The 17,995-nt window shown below is 41.0% G+C and overlaps 1 protein-coding gene across 1 annotated transcript in view; it reads right to left on the reverse strand.

The window, feature by feature from the left end:
• Positions 1 to 289: 289 nt before the first annotated feature.
• Positions 290 to 17,995, reverse strand: part of POU2F2 (POU class 2 homeobox 2) — a 76,735-nt gene continuing 59,029 nt past the window's right edge. The window contains exon 16 of the mRNA XM_073602022.1: positions 290 to 17,641. Within this exon, the coding sequence (XP_073458123.1) occupies positions 17,358 to 17,641 (284 nt within the window). The 3' untranslated portion in view covers positions 290 to 17,357. The remainder of the gene's footprint in view (positions 17,642 to 17,995) is intronic.

The raw sequence follows: 17,995 nt of genomic DNA on the forward strand, positions 1-17,995 counted from the left end.
TCTTACTGTGAGCTCAATAAAAATACTATCACCTCATCTTAATGTTCCCCAGCTTCGGCGCATTGCAGAACCGCGAATCTCTATTCAGTCAGCAAGTCATTTGTGAGATTACGTGATTTTCTCAGCTGGTGATAAATTTAGATCTTTGTTAACAGTATTAGCAATTTTGAAGCAGCAAGGTCAAGCAGTTAGCATATTTCATTCCTTATCCCCAATCATTGCCGTTTCCACAGACACAATAAAAGGACTCGAGTCAAGAGGCAGCTTGCGGCTGGAGATTGACCTCCCGTTTCATGATTTAAGATATGTTTAATAACTTTTTCAAATGTAGGCCACACAGGCCTAACTCATAACAGAACAACGACAAATACCACAGAATATACAATACACATTGCTTTCTTTAGGGGCTAGAACATTCACTGAGGAACAGGTGCTGCGTCGATTTCCTTGGCATGGCAACCAGGATCGTGATGGCAAGAAGCAGCTCTTGGGTTATAAAAAGGAAAAAAAAAAAAAGCCGTTTTGTAAACCCCCCCCCCAAAAAAAAACAGAAAAAAATGTTTTACATCATTTTTGGTTAAAACCTAGAAAAAAATGAACCATTTTTATCAATTCAAGAGAAGGTATTTATACAAAAACAGACAGAGGTCAGGCAGCACCATTAAAGTGTACATTAGGCCTACACCCATTGGAGGCCGCCATTGTTGGTGGGGTCAAAGCAATTCTCTGCCAGCTCAGGAGATGGTGGCCTTCGCTGTGTTTGGCCTATGGGCACACTTTAACCTTGCCTCCGCTACCAAGGCTGTGCTTTGCAAAGTGCGACAGGACTCGGGAGCAGAAAGTCAAGAGTTCATTTGGCAACTAACTACATTTATTTGTTGACTTTGGTACAATTGAACATCTCGGTCCATCGGCAGATCTGGTAAATATTGCCTCATAAAACAACCCTTTGCAGTAATCTGTTCATCTGCCCGTTCTGAGGCAATCATTTTGGTCTAAATTCAGCACTTCCCCCAGTTTCATAATACTGGAATGCACCTAAAACCAGTCAACGGACTGAGGCTACGTTTCTAGAATAAAATAAAGGCATTATGCTTATAGTAGCATATATATATATACCCAAAATCTTTTTTTTTTTTATATGTTTGGCATGATGTATGTACAGTTTTCTTAAAGGCTTGGTTCACGTTTGGGAGCATGTGCCATAAGAGGATCTCCACCCTCAATTTTAACTTCCTTCCTCCCCTATGCTGGTTAAGTTTTTTGTTTTTTTTTTTAACTGAAAAGCTTCAGGCCTGCCCCCTCATGCACATCACTTACCAAGTCAAAGGACGTGCACTGTGCCCGCTGTGCCTCCTGGGATATACATGTCGCAAATCCCAGAAGGCACAGTCCTTCATTGAGAAAGGAAGATGGGGACGGGCCTAGAGGCACATCTTTGGGAGAGTCAGCAGCTTTCCAATGACATCACGAAAGAAGATGGCGGTGCAGGACTGAGCGGCGGGGGGGGGGGAGGGGCAGAAGAGAAAAGTATCTTAGCAGGACAACACTGAATCCGCTGGGCAAGTAACTGTGCAGACCCACAACCAGATAAGCAAAGGATTTAAAAAAAAAAAGAAGAAAAAGAAAGGTGGGTAGTGACTTAGCCCATAGGAAGCCAGCACATTTTAGAAAGTAATTGGAGTTCAGCTTTAAGCAAATTATTTTTTGTAAGCCTTTTGTGAAATTCTTACCTGGAGATCCTGCCAGTAACAGCACTTCCTGTTGCAGACTGCTGTGCAATTAGCAGCAGCCCAAAGGGCAACTGAAGGAGCATACACGGTAGGCTGACAACACTGCCGGCAATTGCGAGGCAGTAGCTTCCCACCATCAGCCTGCCACAAGAGATGCTGGTAATGGCAGGATCTCTAGCTAAGAAAATTGTTGTTATAAAAACATTGGTTAAATTGGAAGTAAACCCTCCTTTCATTTTCAGCCAAGGAAGCTGCCATCTTGGTCTCTGTTTAGTCTTCAACTGCCATGATGCTGCACATGTGATCAGTTATGACACCAACCATTGGATGGTTTGACAGTTTGGTGGAGAGCACAACCAATGTGACAATTACATCCCTGGCATGTCCGCTTTAAGACAACTAAATACTAATGGCATGATGCCAAACATAATGAAAAAGATTTTGAGTATACATACACTTTAACACAGATGTGTGAAGCATCATTCACTATGTATATACACAGTATACTATTAAAGGAGAACTACAGCAAAACACTTTTTTTTTTTCATTTTGGATAGGGCAAGGGAGGGGAAATAACCTATAATTTTTTTTTTTTTTTGCCATCTGTGTCCCATTGCGGAGATTTCCCTTCACTTCCTGTCCCATGACCAAACAGGAAGTGAGAGGAAATCCCTGCAAATTAAGAGAATTCCTTGTGGAGCCCCAGGTCACCAGAACTAGTGTCCCCATTGGAAGATTTCCCCTCTATTACTTTTCTGGGGACAAAATTTGGGATTTTCTTTTACTTTCACTTCCAACGATAATGGTAAAACAGGACAAATAGTCTAATCCCTCTCCACTCTATCCAAAAATGTAAAAAAAAAGTTTTGCCTTGAGTTATACTTTAAGTTCATACATCCTTCGTTATAATATTAGAATCTGGGCCTCACATACAAACGTATGAAAAAAAAAAAAAAAAAGGGGGTATCTTTGCCTATAGCACCCAACAGGCCAGGTTCTAGTGTAGCTTCAAAAAAGGAAAGCAGACTTTCAAGTGGTTACGATCTTAACACTTCCTATCCCCTTGGTTTTTGTATTGAGGCCCCTGGTTAAGTTAAACGTTCTCCGGCTTTTCCTGCGATTTGCTTGACGTTTAGCAATGGTGGCAAACTCACAGTGCTCTTTCGCACAATTTACAGCGAAAACAGTTATTGTTCATTTTCATTTTCAGTATACTTAAGCAAAATGTATATACTTAGCACAGGCGGTCTCCTTAAAGATTCTTTATAAATCCCATGAATGCTGGTGGTGCATTATTGTACAATCGTCATTGCTCTATTGATCTCAATAGTCTGATTCTACTTTCAGAACAAAGCTTGCCTTTTTTTTTTGGATGCCGATCCTTATACAGAACACAAACAGGCTTGGCCAAGGAGAACGTACAATAGCAACAACCCAAAGTCACCTATTAGCAATTATCTTTAACTGAAGTGACTTCAGTAAACTGAAATCTGATTGGTTATTGAAGCCTGAACACATGTACATAAATTTCATATATATTTGGGCTGACCATACAAGCATAACAGAGCTTTATTGAGCCCTGTGCTCTGCAATCTATGGCATTTGATCACATGATAGTTTCTTTATAGGACAGTGCTGCACAAAGTTAATTGGTTGCTAAGAACAGTGCAGTACAATCCTTTAGACTAGACAAAGACATCCTAAAATACCATGGATGTAGAAACAGACATACATAATGCATACAATTTAACAGTCATAAATGGCCAAACACAACAGTTTATGGTTTGGGCATTTTTGCAATACTTTTTTTTTTCTTTTATTAGGACCGCCACATTATATACATTCTAATCTAGACCGTTATACATCCGTGCTTGCATCAATTAAATAAATAGGGCCAGCTGCTACCGGCATTCCAGGAAGAAATATTTTAGAGATCCAATGCTTGTCCAAATGATCAAACGCAAGGAAGCTCACTGGCTTTGGTAAGGCAGGTCCCAAAATAAAGAGGCCTCTTGCAATGGTATCAGAATGTGACTCAAAATACCAAATCTACACAAATGGGCACCAAACCATAAGGTGAAAGAGTCCATGAAGGTTTTTAATATTCACATCACAACCATATAAAAAAGAAAAAAAAACAAAAAACAGCCAATATGTTTTTGGGGCAAAAAACCTTCTCCTTCAGCTGGGCTTAGAAAAGAGGAATGAAGACTTGAAATGACTTGGAACATCAAATAAAAACCAGAAGAACCTGTGTTAGGCCCGTTCAGATATTGCAGTGCGGCAACGAGCACTCCCGCTTGTGATTCTGAAAGCACAATCAATGGGCTGCCCAATGCATGTTCGCCATCCAAAAGAAGCTGTTACTTTTTTGGGCGATAAGCTTAGTGCGGTTTTTAAACACGTGCCATGCACCAATCGTGGTAGAATCGCGCCATGTTTGAGTTGCCATTGGGAATAATGGCACCCAAATGCACGACATGCGTTTTGCCATGATTTGGAATCGCTTAAAGTGAATGGGGCTTTAAGGGATTTATATCTGCTCTCATTCTCCTTTTAACACTGCAGATTTACACCGTGGTTAGCTGCTGAGCACAGCATATAGTATATCCACAATATCGGCCGGTGCTGATACCGGCTGTCATTCGGCCCATGTGTGCCAAAGGGGCATGACCGAAAAAGATCTAGCGATTGGTATCCAATCAGCGCTTTCAGCCAATGGCTGAGAGTCGTGACCAGTGTGTTCCATAAGTTAGTACAGTGAGCTCTTCAGTTTTTTTTTATTTTTGCCTGTCTTGATTGGCCACTGCAGGATAACGTAACACTCATGCATCCACAAGCGTTCTTTCATACTAGCACCAAGGATCCATGCCAAAAATGTACACTTTAATGTGCATGTGCAGCTCAGTGTACATTCTAAGGGAGACTGAACAAGCAGGCAAGTTTGTATTATTGCACAAGAGACATAGCATGTCTCTTGTGCAATAAAGATTCAGTCTGCATTTTTTTTTTATTTTACTATCAGTTCTGCTTTAAAATGAGAATCACAGAAAATACCAATCCCATTTTTCTGATGTTAATTTAATGTTCCAAGTCCATGTAAATCTTCCTTCCCTTATTCTAAGCCCTGATGAAGAGGGAGTGTTGCTGCTACCAAAATGCGTTGAATATTTTTTATATTGTCCAACTGTTACAAGTAAATTCTTTTTGAACTCTTTCACCTAAATTGTTTGGCGCCCATTTATAAATGGTTTACATTTTGGCCCAATATTGGTATTTCAGTTTTGGGTAGATGCTGGTGGGTCCAATCACACACTAGTCCCTTATTTAGGACTCCAGTAGCTAGACCTCTCCAACTGAGCTCCTCCAGCCACCATGCATGGTCACCATAGGAGGGTATCATTCTTTCTGCAATAGTCAGTGGGGTGAATAGGCCCTCGAGTATCAACAGAAAATTTCAGTTTGGGGTGGACTGACAACTTAAGAGTGTGTCACTTATAAAGGCAGATATTTTTTAGGCTTGTCCATCATTTAACCAATACATTCACTAATATCTAAGGAATGGATAAGTTGAATTGTATATAATATCAGTTTCTCTTACCTTTACCATGTAAAAGTGACAGGTACCCTTTAATACTTGTTTGGCACAAGTTAAACAGACAGATGCTGTAGTAGCCATTATTAATACGTACAATCTGATAGATACAATACCATCCCAGGGCTTATATTCAGATACATGTTTACAGAAACAACAAAGGCGCACTAAACGTTGTGACATTCTGCGACCTTCGTGAAGTTGTACCTTAAGCATATCTCACAACTAAATCCATTTTTGGCTTGATAGGCACTGAACAAAAAAAAGTATTTGGCAAAGTGGGCAGGTCATATTTGGATAACGATTTCTTGGAACAGAGCTTAAAATTTGGCCATTTTAGGTTTTATGATATTAGAAACTATGCCTGTAAGGGTGGATAACAGAGCTAGGCTGTAACCAGTTATTAATCAACACCTGGCAAGGACCTGTAGTTAGATATGAAAGCTGAGCTATGATTGAGGTCACTGCACCAAGCTAATAAAAAATGCCAATTACGGTCTTCCGGACACATATAGAAATTGCATCGCTGATAACGCAAGACATATTGATATTGCTAAAGCGCATTTGAACATTCAGTCCAAATCAGCCAAATGCATTCCACAAACATCTAAACAAAGTGCGTACACTTTTACAGTTTGTTCTTTATAAAACAGCCAAAGCTTAAAGTGGTTGTAAAGGCAGAAGGTTTTTTATCTTAATGCATTTGATGTAGTAAGATAAAATGCCTTCTGTGTGCAGCAGCCCCCCCCTAATACTTACCCGAGCCCCATCTCGAGCGATGTTGCACAAGAGACTCGGCTGTCCAGGACTCTCGCTCCTCATTGGCTGACACAGCAGTGAAGCGCCATTGGCTCCTGCTGTCAATGAGGCAATGAGGAGAGAGAGGGGTTGGTGCCCGGCCGCGCCTCCCTGCCTGAATGGACACAGCTGCGACCCCATAGCAAGCTGCTTGCTGTGAGGGGCACTCAACAGGAGGGAGAGGCCAGGAGCAGCGAAGAGGGACCCAAGAAGAGGAGGATCAGGGCGGCTCTGTGTAAAACCACTGCAACAGAGGCAGGTAAGTACAGACATGTTTTTTTTTTTGTTAAAAATAACAGAGAGACTTTAGTATTACTTTAAGTAGACCTGTCCCCTGCCAGCATGCTGTAGAAAAGGACTCTTACTCTCTGTGTAGAATCAGCGGTTTCTCTGCAAAGGTCCAACACACCTCTGCGGATTCAGAATTAGAGCGCATCAGTCAGCAGGAAACATGAGCTTTATTAATTAGTGGTGTGTTGGACCCCTGCAGAGAGACCATTCCTTTCACGCAGAGAAAGGGTCCTTATCTACAGCATGCTTTTCTACTCAGACTTTGGCCATGTTCTAAAGAATGAACTGTAATGCCCTGTACACACGGTCGGATTTTCCGACGGAAAATGTGTGATAGGACCTTGTTGTCGGAAATTCCGACCATGTGTAGGCTCCATCACACATTTTCCATCGGATTTTCCGACACACAAAGTTTGAGAGCAGGATATAAAATTTTCCGACAACAAAATCCGTTGTCGGAAATTCCGATCGTGTGTACACAAATCTGACGGACAAAGTGCCACGCATGCTCAGAATAAATACAGAGATGAAAGCTATTGGCCACTGCCCCGTTTATAGTCCCGACGTACGTGTTTTACGTCACCGCGTTTAGAACGATCGGATTTTCCGACAACTTTGTGTGACCGTGTGTATGCAAGACAAGTTTGAGCCAACATCCGTCGGAAAAAATCCTAGGATTTTGTTGTCGGAATGTCCGAACAAAGTCCAACCGTGTAGACGCCCTATAAGAGTTTGGACATTGGTTTGGATGACATACGTTAAATGCATATAGCTTGGTATTTAAGATCGAATTGGCCAAGTTTACATCATGGCACCCATCCTAAAGCAATACAACCACAGAAAGATTCAATCAGCCCATGTGATTTTCTTCAATCAAACTGGATGGTGACAATTCAATTGTCAACTGCCGCTACTTGACCATGCAAAACCCATTGTGAAGGCCTTACATAAATTTCAGATATTTGATCACATACATAAAAGTTTTTTTTCTGCTTAAAGTTGAAACATTCACAGTTACAATCAAAGTGTCCACAGAACATTTTATCATCCAATTCCCTTCAGTTATCAAATGATAACTGAAGGGAATTGAAGATGTGTAAGAGAACCAACCTTTGCTCTGCAGCAGTAAGATTACAAATGGATCGAAACACTTTAGAGCGCATTGTATAGAACTTTTAGTAGAAGTAGAAGTATACAACATGCACCGTGGCCAGCATTTATTATCCACACTACAAATGGGAATGCCCAATCATTCACCCAATGCTAGATATTAGAATGACTTCTCTTATCTCCAGAATTATGTTTCCACCAGCTAAGTCGTCCTATGAAACAGAGTAAGGCTAGCAACACATATGTAGATCTCTCCCCCCATGAGCTGAATGAGAGAAATCAGTCAGTTTCCCCATCCATGCCAAACAGCACGGATGGAGGAATCTCCCATGCCAGCTGTTGTATCAGACAACAGCAACACCCTCAGCTGCCTGACTACCTACCAGCAAGGCAACCCAGGGATTGAATTTTGGCTGATTTAGTAGGATTGTAAGAAATTAAGCAGTGTATGACTAGCTCGTACAAATGGATTATCCAATATACTGTATATGCCCTCATCCCTGAATTTAGTTCATACAAACATCAATATTGGTAGCCAAGGATTTTCAGAGGGACATATAGAAACAAGAACAACACTGCATATACAATATAAAAACTATACATTTTTTTATTATAAACAATTGATAAAATCCAAGCTATAGATAAGAAACAAAAAAGAAAATGCTAAGTCTTGGGGTTCACACAATTCTTTAGATCCAAAGACTGCTGGGTAATAATAATAGGATATTTTGATATGTAGAGTGGTCTGACAAAAGGATGTGGTTAAGCCCTCCGACCTCTCTACCATGTTGATGTATAGGTCGTGTTGTGCCCTGATCTTTTAATTGACGCATGGTACTGATATTTCCCTATTGGATGCCTACTTAACAAAATTATGGATGACCAATGAGGGTCCTTAAACACTTTCTACCATTCCTCTGTATATACCTTGTACCACAAGAACCTTCTGCCTTCCCCTCAATAGGTGAAAGATGCTATATAGCTGTTGGATTCCAGTGAATCTATGTTTTTATTAAGGTCTGTGGGTTTCATAATGCTGATCATTCACATGTACTCCTGAGGAAGATCAATTGAAATGCATCAAGTCTACATGTTGATTACATTGGATCTAAAACAGTTGTGTGAACCCCAAAGCATTTTCTTACTTGTTTCTTATCTGTGGTTTGTATTTTATTGAATGTTTATAATAAACTGTATAGTTTTTATATATGCAGTGTTTTGGTTTCTATTTGTTCCCCTAAAAAATCCTTGGCTACCAATATTGATGTTTGTGTATGACCAACTCAAGTTGTTTCAAGTTGATGCAAGATGTCCAATAACAAACAACCCTTCCACAGATAACATTTCTCTGTCCTGACACTTTGATGACCACCTTCTTTAAAAGGCAACTTCAACCAAAAAATTATATATTTGAGACGGAGAGGTGCATGGTTACATCCACCATCTGGGTCTTTACAGCTGTCCAGGACACTGGTACCGTGGTCTCTTCTCACTTCCAGAAGGGCTTAAAAGTCTAAGGTTGTCTTTTCAGCCAAAGTACTTGCACCACTATTCCAACTGGGTTATCCATGGAGTTCAAAGGGCATGACAACCATGCATCATGTGCCCTATTGAATTCTACAAAAAACTGGAAAACTTAGTGACGCAAGGAAGTCTGCTAAAAAGAAGAACCTAAACAGAACTCTATTTTTGGGTAGCATTACTCTTTAACTGCCAGCTGTAACAGGAGTTGTCAGCTGATAAAGCCAATCACAAGACAGTTCTAGAAACTTTACCATGTTTATGGAGGGAAGACACAGCTTGGCACATCTATAGTCACACCACAATGCTTGCGTTCACACTTGTTGCATTGAAGTACATTGGCATGCATTTTAAGCATATTGCATCACATTTTACTTGTAAATTCACTTTGGAGGAAAAATACAAGTCTATGCATCATGCTCAACTTCTACTCAAGGCTTTGCCTATGAAAATTGCACAATTTCCCCATCAACACAGCCGTGCCCTGTACACGATCGGACATTCCGACAACAAAATCCATAGTTTTTTTCCGACAGATGTTGGCTCAAACTTGTCTTGCATACACACGGTCGCACAAAGTTGACGGAAAATCCGATCGTTCTGAACGCGGTGACGTAGAACACGTACGTCGGAACTATAAATGGGGCAATAGCTAATAGCTTTCGTCTCTTAATTTATTCTGAGCATGGCACTTTGTGCGTCGGATTTCTCTACACGCAATCGGAATTTAAGGGATCGGATTTTGTTGTCGGAAAATTTTATATCCTGCTCTCAAACTTTGTGTGTCGGAAATTCCAACGGAAAAAGTCCGATGGAGCCCACACATGGTCGGAATTTCCGACAACAAGCTCCGATCGCACATCTGACCGTGTGTACAGGGCATGGGTGTTGATGGGGGAATCCCTCCCGCTGCACTACTGTATTCTGACAGCTGGAGATTTCTCCACCATTAGAAAACAATGATCACTACCGGCAGCTATAGCTGCTGGCAGTGATCGCACGAGAAAAACCCAACAGGCTGGTTGTACTGAAGTCAATTGTTAGATCGACTTGAGTACAACTAGGCTGCCCATAGATGGATCGAAATTCAGCTGGACGGTCTTAGTATAGGGCTCAACTACAATGGTGACAACTGATTGTGAAATCCCTGTAATCGATCATTACATATAAGACAAGGTGATCCTATGGTTGAAGCAATGTATAGTCCCACAATTATATACCGTAGTATATTGTGTGTCAATTGTATCTACACATTGCCAGGATTGAATTACTAAAAAGCAAACAGACTAAAAACTTTGGAAGTACAGTTGCACTCATTTTCCCCAGAACTTAGGGAATGTAGTGAAGCTTCATTTTGTAAAGAATGCCCAATAAGTTGCAAGCAAAAGGGAAAAAAAACAATTTTGCTTGCTCATGATTGGATGGTGGAACTCAGAGCTTTACCACATTCACCAAGCCCTGGGGAAAATTAGTGCAACTTCAGTCTATTTGTCTTTAGCAACTCAACCCCGTTGTCTCCTACCTTCAATCTTATGAGTGATCAGGGCCTAAATACATGGTTTAATTATTGCTATATGTATACATTCCATTAGCTTATTCAGTAAAGTCAGGCAAGGAGCTGTAAGCAAATGTAATCTTTAAGATCCCTTTCACATTGGGGCCATGGCCGCTTTAGCGCTGCTTAAGCGGCGCTTTTCAGCTGCTTTTAACCCAAAAGAAGAGGTTAAATGCGCCCGTGTTGCGGCACTTCCGAATCGCTTTTCAGGTGCTTTGGAAGCGCTGCCCATTCATTTCAATGGGCAGGGCGTTTTGGGAGCACTAAATACAGCGCTCCCACACCGCCTCAAAGATGCCGCTTGCAGGACTTTTCCTAACATCCCGCAAGCGCACCGCCCCAGTGTGAAAAGTCACACTGAAATGAATGGGAGGTGGTTTTCAGGCGCTATTTCTAGTGCTAAAACACCTGAAAACCGCCTCAGCGTGAAAGGGGTCTTAAAACAAATTACAATCTCTTAAAGCCGAATGTCTGCTATTGAAGAAATAATTTAAATGATCCCCTCCCATTTACTGCTTAAAAAAAAAAAAGACCTAAATGTTAGTAAAGTGGGCAGGAACTTCTACCCATGGCCACAACCATAGGCAAAATGAGCCTTAGATGATACTACAGCAGAAAGGGGGGGGGGGGCATTTTTAATTATTTCTTGACTGCCCAGGATAAAGCTAGCCATACACTGTTTAAATCTGGGCCAGTTTCTGATAAACCAGCAAAAAATTTACTTATTGGGTGACCTTGTCGTCCTCCTCCTACCCAACATCCTTTAAAGAAATATCAAAGGAGCCATGCAGAAAACTGTTGCCCAAACGGGGCTTGCATCCAATCAGACCTGAAATCAGCCAGAATATAATAGCCGGCACGTTATGCATCCATCCATACTATTAGCAAGCTGAATGAAAAAAATATGCATAGCCAGAATTGGGCTTCAAAGCCTAACTCCTGTCAAACTTTGTTTTTGTAGTTTTGGATAGTGTAGAAGGGTCAGAGTCTCTGCAAATTATTATTACTCTCCTGTGTGAGAGATTTTCCATCACTTCCTGTCTATTTGAGGTTGGATATGATGGAGAAGAATTAGGACTTTTATCAGGTTGCTATTGCTGTTTGTGCTCTCAGATTTCCCCTCACTTCCTGTCTATTTGACTAATTTGTACACAACAGGAAGTGAGGAGAAATATTCCCACAGGGGAGAACTACAGCAATAAAAACGGTTTTTCAGTTGAGTTGGGAAGGATTAAAACATCAGGTTGTTACAGCGTTTGTGTCCCAATTGGCTGGATTCCTCCTCACTTCCTGTGCAGGTGATGGATGTCAGACTGAACGGGAAGTGGAAAAAAAATCTCCTTAATGGGGACACAGACTGCATTTAAAATAGGTCCTAACCCTTCCCCACTCTATCCAATACTAAAGAAGTTTTACACTTTTATGTTAAAGTTTAAATAGTAGATGTACTGCCTAAAAAAAAATAAATGAGAAGGACAAGGTTGCTGCTATTACAATATTTTGCCGGAAAAACCTCTCATGTGTGCCCCTCTGACTAAGAGTTTACTTACTTGACATTTGCCTCCATAACTTTAACCCGACCTACCCATCACCCTCCCTAATCCACAGAATATGCACCTGTTGACTGATTTAATCATGTAACAAGCATGCAGCTACTTTATCTTTTACTCCTTGCCTATGTTCCTGTTGAGGCTGGTGCCATGGCTGCTGCCCCAGGTTTGCTGGGGCCACCCATGGTTGCTCTTCCAGGTTTGCTGGGGCCATGGCTGCTGTTCCAGGTTTCTGGATGGCTCTTTTCTCTTTCTGTGTGCTATGGAGCCACCCTTGCATGCAGGTACTAGAGTTGTGTCTCCCTACACTGTGTGCATCAATAGGAACACACAGCCCCATAAATTATGATGTCAAGACACTCCTTGCTCCTTCCAAATCCTCCCTTCTCCAAGCTGTTGGAGTTAGTTAATTCCTCACTAGAATGAATGAATGTTCAAGGAAGCAGCAGAGAGAGCAAGAGCCGGCAGCACTGAAAGTTGTAAACTAAGTGCTGGGGTAAGAAACCTAACAAATAGTTTACTGGGAAATGTTTATTCTATTGTGTTCAATGTGTTAGGCTAAAAATAACGCTGAGGATTTGGTATGACCAAGCCACAACCACCTGCTATCCCCTGTCTCTTTGGTCAATAGAAGCAATCTCAATGGACAGGAGGAAGATGGGTAGGGAAGCCTTTGTTACCAAGGACTTGACTTTCCTTATAAACTAAGTAGAGCTAGCTTCAGAGGGGAGCACTGGAAAGAGCTTTCTGGCTTAGAGAGGTAACATTGGGTTCCTTGCAATGCCTGCCCTTAGAGAGAACTTTTAAAACGCTTGGCAAGTTTGCCATTATGTGCTTCTAGATATTAATGTGATTTTGGTTTTACCTTCATTCACACATAGTATAAAAGTAATATAGTCAGAGCAATATAGTCAGAGCCTAACCGGGACAAAATATATTTAAGACTAAGGCATGACTAGAGGATAAGCAGCCCTTGCAACTGCCCCGAAACCATGACACACTCCAACCCAAATATGTAAATTTATCAACTCTACAAAATAAAAGTAGAGCTTCCTTCTCAATTCATTTATGTGCTGTTTGAGCTGGTAGTAGGTTAGGTGATGGTTAGAGATTTTTATATGTGATATGAGTGGCCTGTGCTTAGATTTTGTACTTGGGCTCCACAGCTGTTAGATATGAGATACATGTTCTAATCCTGAAAGGATGCATCTTCCAGCACTGCCTTGCTGTCAGAATTGAGGACATGCTGTAAGCCACTCCTGTTCGAAAGTTAAAGGTTAGTTCCATTAGCTCAAATTCTCTGTGAGGGCAGCCATAGACTGATAGGCCTTCCAGATGCTATCTGTCCCTAGAAACAATCATGGAGCACCACTAGCATGTTGGAACTTCACTTCTACCAAACCGAGGTTGAGTCAGATTAGTCACACCATACACTTTGCACGGCACTATCACAAGAGCTGCATAAATCAGACACACTGACAAGGGAAAGGTATGGCAAGTCTGACATGCATAACTGTGAATGGAACGAAAAGCTGTCACACATAAGATAACCTATTTAGAAGAGAGTGTTTAGTTAGCTTAAAGAAAACTGGTGTTTCCACAGCTGGTATTCCAATGGAAACATGATCAGCTGAACTATCCATGCTGTAGTTCTTACAGCAGATATGAACTAAAACAATTTTTTCAGTATCTGGAAGATGCTGGACAACACATGGGGGTTGATTTTACTTAGTTTTGATTACAAAAACTGGAGAGTGCAAAGTCTGGTGCAGCTGTTCATGGTAGCCATAGTTCATGGTATCAGCTTCTAACTTCAGCTTGTCCAATTAAGCTTTGAAGAAAAAAAAAAAAAACTAGAAACTGATTGGTTTCTCTGCAGAGCTGCACCAGCTTTGGCACTCTCCAGTTTTAGTTAATCAACCCCATAATGTCTAGAGCAGCCTCTCTCAACCTACTTAGCCTGTAGGAACCCTTGGGGGGAAATAAAAAAGAAATTCATGTCCTGTAACCACTGCTAAATTTAAGTCATCATGGCTCAGTGTTAAAATACTTTTTACACTGGTGGTCAGAATGAAGAATGTCTACCTTACAGTGGTAGTCAGAATGCCAACCCTTAAGATAGCCTAAAAGATCACTGGTGTCAGGTTGCTGGCTCTGCCAAGTGGCATTAGGTACGGAACTATCTAGGCACCATCAGATCAGAGGTCAAATCAGCCACAGCTCAAGGAACCCCTAGCAACTTCTTGAGGATTCTTGGGTTCCACGGAATCCTGGTTGAGAATGACTGGTCTAGAGAGACTCCAGTGATGAGATCTCTGCATTTGGTTTCTCAGGTCTGCATATCTGCCTCACTCTGAGGAATACGGAGTTGCTCCCTCACTTGGATTTTTTTTCCTACTTATTTGCATTAACAAGAATGCAAACTAAGAAGTGGAACCACCATAGTAGGCTGAAATATAGCCAAACCAATGGCAGGCAGATTTCACCACTAGAGTTCCCAAATGATATACAACATCAAGAAATGACTCAGCTGGTCAGACCCAAACTACGACCTGGGTGGACTGACCCTTTTACTAGTTATTTAAATGTGAACATGCGCTATATGGTTAGAAAAAAGAGAGGTAACGGTTTATATAGCAGGTTGTGGTAATAGACAGGTGTCTAGAATTAACAATATCTGTACCAAGCCACCAATATTTAAACCCACCACTGCCACATAGGAGTAGACACAAAATTAGACCTGCATACAGTCCCATTTTTGGTTAATTTACCCCATTGGTTTCACTCTTACTGCCCTTCTCAAAAACAGTTTGAGAGATAAAGCAAAGAAAAAAAAAAAAAGCAAGGTGTGATTAACCCTTTTCACTGCAAGCAATTCTGAAAGACATTACAAGGCAATCTTCCTTGGCAGCTAATGGGCCAAACAACGTAATTTGGTAAGCATCCCCTTTCACAGTATCATCTTTCGTTTAACCCCTGATTACAAATCTTCACTTTTTTTTCCCATCACGTCTAAAGCTAAAGCTAGAATGAGGCCCATGTCCCTTTAAGAAAGTTCCAAGTTCACTTTTCATAAAGAAAAAAAACAAAAAACAAACAGCTAAAAAAAAAAAATAAAATGTAAAAAAAGGATAAAGAACAAGGAAAAAAAGAGTGTTTCTTTTTTGGTCTTGTTTGATTCCTCTTTTTTTTTCTTTAATCCGTCTTTCTGATAAGTCCTCCACCTGTCGTGGAAATTTTTGGTATGCGGTTTGTTCCCCCTCTCTTTACATGGCGCTTTCTCTGAAGGTTCAATAAGTCTATAGGTTTTTTATTTTTTTTTTCAAAAACACTTTGGCACAGAGAAAAACAAGAGAAGAACTTTTTTTGTAAAACCCACAAATAAAAATTAAATGGAAAAATAAAATGAGAAGTCTTTAAAGAGGCCGTTAAAGCTTTTGTTGACGTGGATGCAGGAGGGACAATCTAAGCTCCTCGCAGCTCACCGAAATTTAAAGTTTCTTTTTTTGGTTTCAACAACATTCCCTCCTTGAGTTTCATTTCAATAAGATCGGCTTCTTCAGATGAGGTATATAAGACAGAGAAAGACGCGCCCCTGCAGCCCTCACCCTTTGACCCCCATTTTATCATCATCCGCGGGTGTCAGGGCACAGAAGGAGGGGGAACGTAAAAATTTTTGGTAACACTATTTCTTGGTATATATCCTCACTCTGCCAACGCTCAAGAGTCTGTACTTTGGCACAGCGTCAGCAAAGATCAAGTTCTTGTTTGGTTGATTTTTTTTTTTTGGTATCTTGGTTGTGTTTATTTTGGTTTCGTTTTTGGTTTGCTTTGTATGTTTTTTTGTTATTTTTTTTTGGTATTTTTTTTTGTCCATCCACGGAAACATGATCCTGGATTTTTATCCCATGAGACACAGGTTAAAAAAAAAACAAAAATTTAGCATCATTATAAATAAATAAATAAAAATAAGAGAGCAAAAGATAGGGGCAAAAAGCAATGCTGCTAGTATACATAAAGCTTAAAATGCTATTGTGCACAGAGAGGGTTAAAATACATAAATAGATTTTTCTTTTTAAAAAAAGGACTATTTGGCAGGGAGAGAAGGAATTAATACAATATGGAGAACGTAAAGTAGTCATTTTTACAAAAGTAGTCATTTAAAAAAAATGTCAATGGAAAATAACTAGGGAAAAAGGACAAGCGATTTTGGTTCAATCTGTAAAATTCTAAATAGCAGTCTTCTTACTATCAGATAAAAGAAAAAAAAAAAAGGTTTAAAAAAACAAAAAACAAACAAAAAAAAACCAAAAAAAATAAAACCACAGGAATATTTTTGAAAACTCTTGGTTTGAATAGTTTTTGTGGGGAAGGATTTGTTTTATAAATAAATTAATTAGAAATCAGTTGGCAAAAGGGAAAGGGTTTCAGTGCTGGCTAAACATAAAAAGTTATAAATAAATCTATGTGTGTCTTTTTGAATATGGACAATCACATATATACACAGAGTTACTCTGAGGTTCTAGGTACGTTAGGCTTTGGATAAAGCTGTCGTTTTGGTATTTGGTGTATAAAGGGGGGCAGTGGTGGCCATATTAAAAAGGGTGCATCTCACCTTAGCCCCTATATGTCACCCATACACCCCACCTACTTGAAGTGGACACTCTCACGGTGAGGCTTCAGCCGCTCCCTCTTAAAATTTATAACATTCATTCCCCATAATAGGAGAACGTAGAGCACGAGGAGGAAGGTGGATGGAGGTACTCCCTGCCCCCTGTTAATAGCTCATACTCATCTGTAACTGAAAAAAAAAAAATGGCACAAAGCTCAACATGACAAACAAGATAGAGCAGAGGGGTTCAGTCTTTGGAAATTCCTTTGGTCGGGGAGCTCTGTACACCCCCGCTGGGGGTGCAGCAAATTTTTGGTTTCTCTGAAGTATTTCCGAGGTTTGGGTTTTTGGTTTTGGTTCTTATTTGGTTTAGGTTTCCGGGCTTGTTTGGTTTTTTAGGATGTTCTTTTGAGTTCCAATCCCCCCCTCCACACATATCACTTCTTTGCTGGGAGGAATAAGGGGCCAGAGGCAGCGCCTTCTGAAACACGCTCTTGCCTCTAACCCCTTGTGGTATCCAGGAGCCCCCAGGTACGTAGAGACTCAGCATGGGTGCTGGTGGAGGTTAAAGGGGAGAGAGAGGGCTCCTCTCTCAATCACTCTCCCCACTGTGTTGGGAGCCTCCTGGGCTGTGCTGGAAGGAGGTCATGGCAACGTCTCCAGAGGAAGTGGAGGAGGCTGGGGAGAGGCTTGGGGTACCACCAGCAGATGCAATGCGTCCCATGCCATGGCCGATGAGGGGGAGACCTCCAGGGTTCAGGAAGAGCGGAGGACTCACCAAGCTATGCGAGTTGGAAATGCAGGAACCGCTGGCAAGTATGAGGTTACCGCTGGCATCAAGACCGGAGAGTGGCAGAGAGCCACCACTGGTCAGAGCTAAAAGAAAAGAGAGGTGAATTAGGACAGAATATAGCAAAGGGTACAGATTTGGAGGTGGTATTCTTTAAAAGCTTCTACGACAAAAACTATGTGGTTTCTAATATGTCCTATAAATAATTCCTATAAAATGTTTTTCTACAGTGCTTTTTTACCGTAGCCACTGGAAAGTCCTAAATCAGTGGTCATCAACCCTGTCCCCAGGGCCCACTAACAGGCGAGGTTTGCAAGATAACTGAAATACATTACAGGTGATATCATTTGCTGCTCAGTGATTGCAGTATTCTAGTCTGCATCTCCCCAAGGTAATACATAAAACCTGGCCTGTTAGTGGGCCATGAGGACAGGGTGGAT

Source organism: Aquarana catesbeiana, linkage group LG10, assembly GCF_042186555.1.
Source record: "Aquarana catesbeiana isolate 2022-GZ linkage group LG10, ASM4218655v1, whole genome shotgun sequence".
NCBI lineage: Eukaryota > Metazoa > Chordata > Amphibia > Anura > Ranidae > Aquarana > Aquarana catesbeiana.